We start from the raw sequence: 8,599 nt of genomic DNA, 5'->3' as shown, positions 1-8,599 counted from the left end.
ACGAAGTAAAAAAATTATAAAATAAGTATAAAAATAAATAAGTAAGTAATTGCATCAATAATAATAAAAAGTAATGAGGTGTAATAAAGTGCGAAGTGTAGGGTGTTCAAGTGGTAGTGACAGCAGCCACAGGTAGGGTTATTGTGCAATAGACAAATGCTGTGCAAATACAATCGATGGTTACATTTCAGTCTGTTGTTGTGGTGTGCGTGTGGATGGTTGGGGGGTAGTGTGTTTTTCCAGGAGTCTGACTGCTTGGGGGAAAAAACTGTTTGTCATCCTCTGGGTTTTGGCCCTTAGGCTTTGGTACCGCCTCCCTGACGGCAGTAGCTCAAACAGTTTCTGGTTGGGGTGGCTGGGCCCCAATGATTCGGAGGGCCTTCCTGACACACCGGGCCTTGTTGGTTTCCTGGATGGAGGGAAGCTCACATCCGCTGATCCTCTCAGCTGTCCGCACTACCCTTTGCAGCATTTTGCGGCTTTGGGCAGTGCAGTTCCCGTACCAGGCAGTGATGCATCCAGTCAATATGCTCTCCGTTGCGCCAAACTTTTTCAGCCGCCTAAGGTGAAATAGGCGCCCCTGTGCTTTTTTCACCACCTGGTTGGTGTGCTCCTCCCAGGTGAGGTCTCTGGTGATGTGGACCCCCAGGAACTTAATGCTGTCTACCCTCTCCACAGCAGACCCATTGATGGAGATGAGGTGTTGAATCTGTCTCTTCCTCCTGAAGTCCACTACGAGCTCCTTGGTTTTGTCGTTGTTGAGAATGAGGTTGTTGTCCTGGCTGTACTGAGCCAGACAGTCGACCTCGCTCCTATAGGCCGTCTCATCACCATCAGTGATCAGGCCCATCACTGTCGTGTCATCGGCGAACTTGATCACTGCATTGGATCCGTGTGTAGCCACGCAGTCGTGGGTGTATAGGGAGTAGAGGAGGGGGCTTAGGGCACAGCCCTGGGGGGCTCCTGTGTTGATGGCCAGAGGGGCGGAGATCTTAGAACCCATCTTCACCACCTGTTTTCGATCCATCAGGAAGTCAAGGATCCAGTTGCATAGGCTGGGATCAATGCCTAGGTCCCTGAGCTTCCTGTCGAGTCTGGAGGGGACTATTGTGTTGAATGCCAAACTATAATCCACAAACAGCATCCTCACATAGGTGTTCCTCTTGTCGAGGTGGGCGAGGGCTGAGTGGAGTGCTGTGGCAAGGGCGTCATCTGTCGATCTGTTCTTCCGATAGGCAAATTGGTGGGGGTCCAGGGCTGGTGGCAGCATTCTGCAGATCAGCACCTTGATGAGCTTTTCAAAGCATTTGCTCACTATGGGGGTGAGAGCAACAGGGCGCCAGTCGTTTGGGCATGTTACCTTGCTCTTCTTTTGTACCGGAATGATTACTGATGACTTGAAGCAGGCTGGCACTATGCCCGTGGAGAGGTCTCCACACTAGACCTCTAGTGTTGAGTCTGCTAGACCTCTGGTCCCGAGTCTGCCAGACCTCTAGTCCTGAGTCGTGGCTGTAGTCCTCCTGAGTAGTGGCTCTAGTCCTGAGTTCTGGCTCTAGTCCTGAGTAGTGGCTCTAGTCCTGAGTAGTAGCTCTAGTCCTGTGGCTCTAGTCCTGAGTCATGGCTCTAGTCCTGAGGCTCTAGTCCTGAGTAGTGGCTCTAGTCCTGAGGCTCTAGTCCTGAGTCGTGGCTCTAGTCCTGAGGCTCTAGTCCTGAGTCGTGGCTCTAGTCCTGAGGCTCTAGTCCTGTGTGGCTCTAGTCCTGAGTAGTGGCTCTAGTCCTGTGTGGCTCTAGTCCTGTGTGGCTCTAGTCCTGAGGCTCTAGTTCTGAGTAGTGGCTCTAATCCTGAGGCTCTAGTCCTGAGTCGTGGCGCTAGTCCTGAGTCCTGTGGCTCTAGTCCTGAGGCTCTAGGCCTGAGTTGTGGCTCTATTCCTGAGTCGTGGCTCTAGTCCTGAATAGTGGCTCTAGTCCTGAGCAGTGGCTCTAGTCCTGAGTCTGCTAGACCTCTCGTCTTGTGAAGTGGCTCTAGTCCTGTGACTCTAGTCCTGAGCCGTGGCAGGTTGTTGTATTCACATTTTAGGGGGTGAAATGGGTCGGCTGAGATCAGGGATGGTGTTCATAAAGCCGGGTGATATTTGCCGAATGTGCCAATTTCCTGGCTATGGGTGTTGTTTTGATGGGTATTTGAATTGAGGGTAACAGGGTTACATTATTAATTGCAATTGGCGCCCCCCCATTGGCTTGTTCTAACTGTGTGTGAAGCTATCCAACGATGACATTTCAAAATGATCCACTCTGTGTGCCTGTAAGGTAAGCTGACCCTGTCACTCACTCTCTATTAATACAGGATTATTTTCATGCTCCATCCCAGACACTACCCTACACAAGCACATATATGCACACACTGACACACACTCACTCACACACACCCTCCCACCCCTTGGACAACACGTACAGCTACTGTCTGCCCCGGACCGTCAGAGGTAGCACGGCAGTCAGGTAGCTGCGTGTTCTCCGTAAGTTTGTTTGACTGCCCCAATGGAGGCCTGTTGTTTCTCCTGTTGCTGAACAAGGACTTAAGACAGAACCAGACGCGGGATTCTCTACCACAAAGGATTACCCCACAGATAACCTTATACAACTTTAATGAGGTAAGAGTATATATTCGATTCAATCATCATTAACTTTATAAATGTCATCAGAAGTACAATTGTAATAGCCTACAATTGTTCCTGTGGAATTTTTCTCCAGGGTATGTTGGTTAGGGTTATAAACACCGAATTTAAAAAGGCTCCTCTCAAATCCTTGGTTTCACTGGCAATAAATGTCACCATCTGCTCCTTCTTCATAACAACCCCCCCTTCTCCCGTCCCCCCAGATGTTCCCCTGGTCCGCTGTGTTCTCCCTGGAGCCCAAAGTCCCGGGGCGCCGCTCCTCGGAGGAGCTGGTGACCAACACCCTGATGCTGGAGCTGGGCGCCATCGTGAAGAGGACCGAGCGCATCCGCCTGGAGAGAGTGTCCGAGGGCCGCCGGCGCCGCTCCTCCGCCTCCTCCGCGGCCAACTACAGCTGGCTGGCCACGGCCCCCGCCACGGCGCCATACGAGCTCACCCCTGGGGACCTGCTGGAGCTGCAGGAGCTGTGCTCCAAGGTCCTCCCGTCGCAGTGCGGTCCTCTGATCGTCAGGTAGGAGAGACGGTCATGGAGGCCCACCTACACTGACAAGAACCACAATCTGCTTTATATACTGGTGCTGTTGGTTGTGGAACTGGCTACATGGAGAAAATACAATTGTTCCTCAAACGATTTGTATTCATTCACATAAGGGCTCTTTAAAGAGTTGTCATCTCAAAGTCCTATCCTCACTAGGCAAATTTTAGGGCAGTGATACTTACAGCACAATACTTTGTCTGCACACAAAAAGAGAGACAGATCAATAAGACATACCTATTCAGCATATTGTGGGTCAACTTAAAAACATTTTTTTTCGTTTGACACCTCATATTGTCTGGTAGTGTGCGGTTAATTGGTTCAGCCTTTAGGCAGTAAACTCGCAATGGTCTTCTATTGTGTAGTTGCTGTTTAATACCAATACAAATACAGAACGTGTTGACACGTGTCAATGTTCCACCGCCGCTGTGGCAGGTTCCGGCGGCTGGTGTCCCAGATGGAGCCGGAGGTGCAGGAAGTGGCCCGCCTGTTTCGCACGGTCCTCCGCGACTGCGTGGAGGAGCAGGCCGGCGAGGACACATCTGACGCCCATGCCCCAATCTTCGAGAAGCAGCACCGCAGCAAGAGCCTCTCCTTCGTTCACTTCCGTTCGCGGTTCCGCACGGGGCCCCTGTTCCGGGGCGGCGCGATGGGAGGGTCCCGGGGGAACCTTGAGCAGTCCATGGAGTGGTCGGACGAGGAGGAGGAGCCGATGGAGGAGGACATTGGGAGGGTGGAGGACGCCAGGCTCAGGGCCCGGGCGGCCAGGAAGAGCCGGAGCCGGAGCATGCCAGAGATCAGTCCCGTCGAGCAGGGTGTGCATGGGTGAGCGGTGCGGTGGTCAGGAGATTAGACAAATGGACGGGTGGTTGTGAGAGAGAGCCGGTGCAGAATGAAAGGTATTGGCCATAATATGGTGGCCCCCTTCATAGTCAACGGTGGAGGAGATATTGGAAGACGAGCGGAAATATGTACATAATATAGATGCTAGCTTTTAGGACATACTTAATACTTCATTAAAGGGTGTAAAGTAGCCTGGAGAAAAATATACAGAATACGAGATCTCATTAAAGAGATATTAACGGCCAACTGGTGTCCATCCTCAATACATCAGAAGCTGTTTTGCTCCTTAGATTTTGTCGATCGTTTTTGCACATTTACCTCATAATTCACCATGGACTGAGTACAGTTTGGAATGCACTTTTTCAGTCTAGTTCCTCATTAGTAAAGTCATTCAGAATGGGTACAGCACATAGTAAGGGAATGTTCTTCTCCCTACTCATTTGCACCTTCAGCACCCAATTACTTAGCAGGTTTTGTTTCTTTCAACCCAATTAACCACAAGCACCGATGTAAATACCAGTGAGGTGTAGGCCAGCAGATGTCTAGAAAGATTGTATATTTTCCTATGATTGTGAAACATTGCCGTATTAAGTGATTAAAGCCATGCTTTTTCAAATCCATATCCTTTTGTGTATAAATGAAATTATACATGCAGCTTGTTGATCTGGTGTTGGGTCTTGTGCATGTGTACTCTAGCTTAGAAACAGCATGTTGCCAGTGGTTACATCATATCATGATGTACACGTAAACAATCTGCCCCAAAGTTTATATAACTGATGGGCCCAGATTAGCACATTGCTTCTGGAAAGCCGTCTCAAAATAGCACGCAGGTGAATTATATGGAGGATGCTAATCCTCTTATGTTCAATAATAGGTCAACCATTGACACAGACCTCCTATCATTCATTTATTTATATGCACTTCCTTTTCCATTACACCTTCATTACTATTTGCACTTTATACATCAACTTCAAGGCATTTGGCTAAAGTGAAGACAGGGGACGAAAATAGGAAGAATATCTCTTTCTCAAAAAGCTATGGTCCTTTAAATTACGGTTCCTGTACATGAGCTGTCCTCTTTCTGAGTCGGACAGCGCTTCATCAAATCAGTCAACAACTGCAGCCGGGCCCGACCAGACACCTGGGTGACCTGGTCGCAGTCACTTCATTAGTAGGCTTTAACTGGCACAACCCCCTCCGGTGGGCCAAGCCCACCGAGCCTTACACTGGACTGAAACATGTAAAGACTACTAGGAAATAAGAAATGCTTTGAAATGCAGATTCAGACCTGCCAAGATGTCCACGCTGACAGAAAAAAAGTGTCAACGTGCTGCCTGAACCAATTCCAAATGAACTATTTCTGTTTTGGTGGAGGGCAATGCCAGGAAGTTCCCCTTCAGTTGACTGTATTGCCATGCTGCCTTTCTTTTCATATACAAACAAAAAGAGACTAATATTTCCAGATGCAGTTCTTGTTAGAAGTACACATTTTGGCAAATAAAGTTCAGAAAAATATTAATAGGGAAAAAAGGACCTAGCGTCGGTATTCCAATTATTGTGAATAGATTAGTGACAAAAGTCAACAGCAAAATAAGTGGCATGGCAGGCTATGAATTTCACAACCAAAAACATTTGTTATTTTCTCTTTGCGACCACACACGCTCTACACCAGCGGGAAGAGGAAGGGAAAGAAGAACCTCTGCAGTTTAACCAGATCTTAAAATAAAAAAAAAAGATAGTTTGTAGAATCAAACCGTTAAATAGCCATTTTCGATTAAATGTATTCAGATTAATTGGTCTAAAATAACAATGAACAGCGCTGCACTCACTCTAGCACGCAGCTCATCTCACCTCTGTGTTATCTCCAAGGCGTTGCCGTTCAGAGAGCATGGGCTGTCTGGTGGGCAGTACAGTTCATTAACATGGCCTCAGACACCACAACCGGGCGCCCCTCTGCTCTCCCGAACAAGGAAGGAAAATAACAACTTCAAAAAGAGTCAACAGCCCAATTGGTAGAGAAAACTTTCAGATAACACGCGTTGCCTCGACAACCGCTTTGAGTCTCGGTGAAGAGTCCATTAATCTTCGCACCCCACCCCTCCCAGAATTCTGTGCTCCTCAGCCACCAATCATCCTCTTCATCCTCTTTCTTTAAGCGAAGAAGACTACAAAGACGATGAAGAAGACCACCAGGACGAGGAAGATCTTGATCATCAGCCAGCGGTTGGAGGACACCGACTGGAAGTACTTGAGGATCTCCGTGTGGGCGCTCTCCACGTTTAGCTGGGTGTCCTCCACGTTGGCGTCGATCCTGCAGGGGGGGGGGGGGGGGGGGGGTGACATGTCAGATGGGGGCCAATAGGAAGGCTGTGAGGACACCGTCCCCCTCATTCAGGACACTGCGATACGATTGACTGGACCCGGATGAGATTACACTAGAGCCCCAAATCCAGCTCAATCCACGAGCGTGCGGTATACACGTACCTTGCCGGAGCATGGATGAACCGTGTCAGAGACCACTAGAATGGTGGTCCCGGGTACCGTCCATGTGTATTCGTTTATGGTTCGCATCAGGTTTGAAAACTAACTGCATGTAAGCTGATACACTATTCTGTATAGCTGCGTATACGTTCAGTATGCGCTAATCAAATCCTTTGAAGTGCACAGCCATGCTAGTAAAGTAGGAAGGCAGGCGAGGGGATCGTTCTCCAGCATATCAATAACAGTAGGAATAGTGCTAAGGTCGACTCCAATGTATCGGCTGAGGAGCTCGTGATTGGCGCGCTTTCCGACACTGGAGAGACAGCTAAACAAATAAGGTTTCGCCTTCTTCACTGTTTTGGCAAACCTACTAGGGGCATAGCACCACAAACGCTACTCTGGTGCGTTAAGAATCCATCCTACCTCATATGAACCCCCTCAGATGCAGCCGTGTGCTGCCTGTGCTCGTTATATTGCCATTTTACTATTCATGTTGGCTTCGGAGTAGCTTTGACCGATACAAATGGTGGCGCCTCATAATATCGTGTGCGTTTTATTATTGACACTTCTGTCTGAGTACAAAGACTCTGAACAGAAGGGGTCGCAGAATTTCATCAAGACTTTACAGAGCCGGGTCAGAAACAAATATTTTTTATAAGGTTAGGATCCCTTTGTAAATATTTAACAATATCACATTCTACAATCCTGTATATCAACAGTTTTTACTAGTCTCTCCTGTATCTTATCTCCTTTAAAAGCCCACCTTTGCACCTGGCTTCCAAATCACAGACATCTTGTTCTCGCATCTCCTCTCCCCCCCCCGCTCACCTTTGAATGGTCTCCTCCTGCTCCTTGACCATGTGTGCAAGCTGCTGGAATATGGAGCCCAGCTCCACGATGGTGCTCTCAATGTTCTGCATGGTGTCCGCACGACTCTGGATGTACGAGTCCTACGAACGGGAAACGCGAATAACATCAAATTAAGAAAACCTGCAGCACTGCGTCCCGACACAGCGGCCATCCACATGTTTTAAAAAAAGTGTTTAATACAAGACACAGGTAAAGCCGTACCTGCTCGTCAATGAGCTGGAGCTGCATGGGGTTGGACTGGGAGTCCATGTCGATGGCCACCTCCCCCATGCTCCGGGACTCGTCCTGCATCAGCACAGAGCTTTCTGTCAACACAAGAGCAGACAGAAGCACAGCCGCGGTTAGGGACAGCAATCCCAGACGCTAAGGAGAGAAAGGTTCTTGGCTTTTTTTAAGAACAGCGGGTGAACATTCAGTTAGCTAGGTGTTCCCGCTGGGAGAGACCACACACATCCAGGGAAATACCTTTGAAATGTGAGGTGGTATAGCCCTGGTACTCGCGCGCTGCTTGTGGCTCCTGGGCCCCTTTTTTGCGGCTCCCTAAAATGTTTTGTGATTTTTGCATTATAGAGGACCAGATACAGTGAGAGGCAGGCACATGGGTCACGAGCAGCCGTTCTTATGGCAACCGGCTGCTCGTGGATGCGTGAGTCTGTCTACGAAGCGCATCTGTCGCTGCCGGTAAAAGTTGACACGGTCTGTAATGATTAACCACTGTTCTTGGGTGTTGTTTTGCAGAGCTATCAGGGCCCAGGTTTAAAGCACGTCCTGTAGCCAGAGACACCGACTATAAAGCAAATTGGTATAATGTACTTTCAACAGAGTTGCGTGCCATTTACCTGCCGGCACCGCTATGGCGGTTGTAATGACTGCGCGTGAAGAGCGGTTACTCAGTGAAGCGGTGTGTGTGGGAAGAGACTTACTGAAGTTGTTGGCCATGGGTGAGGAAGAGGAGGGAGGCTGGGAGAACTGCTCTCTCCTGCTGCGCTGCTGCTTCAGGTTCTGTTGGACCACAAGAGATACGTTACCATTATTGTTGTTTTTGTTCTTCAAGTTTAATTACGGTATTACTGCTCCAACAGCTACAGAAAGGAGTACGGCCAGAAAGCATGCGGGTCTCACCTCTGTTCTTACTTCCAGGACCGATTTGAAGTCATTGGACATGGATGCCAGTTTGGACTGTGAACACAGAAGTAAA

The 8,599-nt window shown here is 48.9% G+C and overlaps 2 protein-coding genes across 3 annotated transcripts in view; one reads left to right on the top strand and one right to left on the bottom strand.

The window, feature by feature from the left end:
- Window positions 1-2,397: 2,397 nt before the first annotated feature.
- Window positions 2,398-4,670, top strand: LOC115552356 (protein RD3). Its single transcript, XM_030368394.1, has 3 exons — window positions 2,398-2,648; window positions 2,876-3,183; window positions 3,643-4,670. Exons 2-3 carry the CDS (start codon window positions 2,876-2,878, stop codon window positions 4,034-4,036), a joined length of 702 nt encoding a protein of 233 aa, XP_030224254.1. The 5' UTR covers window positions 2,398-2,648; the 3' UTR covers window positions 4,037-4,670.
- A 273-nt stretch (window positions 4,671-4,943) lies between these two features.
- The window catches only part of stx5a (syntaxin 5A), a 6,205-nt gene continuing 2,549 nt past the window's right edge, over window positions 4,944-8,599 (bottom strand). Inside the window, exons 6-11 of one of the 2 annotated variants that reach the window (XM_030368392.1) lie at window positions 8,524-8,580; window positions 8,325-8,403; window positions 7,867-7,941; window positions 7,603-7,706; window positions 7,360-7,481; window positions 4,944-6,361 (exon numbers count right to left, since the gene is read on the bottom strand). In XM_030368392.1, coding sequence (XP_030224252.1) covers window positions 6,202-6,361; window positions 7,360-7,481; window positions 7,603-7,706; window positions 7,867-7,941; window positions 8,325-8,403; window positions 8,524-8,580 — 597 coding nt within the window. In that variant the 3' untranslated portion in view covers window positions 4,944-6,201. The remainder of the gene's footprint in view (window positions 6,362-7,359; window positions 7,482-7,602; window positions 7,707-7,866; window positions 7,942-8,324; window positions 8,404-8,523; window positions 8,581-8,599) is intronic. The other variant, XM_030368393.1, reaches the window with a different exon arrangement.

The sequence above is a fragment of the Gadus morhua genome, chromosome 10 (genome assembly GCF_902167405.1).
Source record: "Gadus morhua chromosome 10, gadMor3.0, whole genome shotgun sequence".
NCBI lineage: Eukaryota > Metazoa > Chordata > Actinopteri > Gadiformes > Gadidae > Gadus > Gadus morhua.
This window is presented reverse-complemented; position numbering and strand designations above follow the sequence as displayed.

Coding starts and splice junctions, on each gene's coding strand:
- LOC115552356 (XM_030368394.1), top strand. CDS start 2,876: ATGTTCCCCTGGTCCGCTGTGTTCTCCCTGGAGCCCAAAGTCCCGGGG. Junction 3,184..3,642: donor TGCGGTCCTCTGATCGTCAG/GTAGGAGAGACG, acceptor CCGCTGTGGCAG/GTTCCGGCGGCTGGTGTCCC.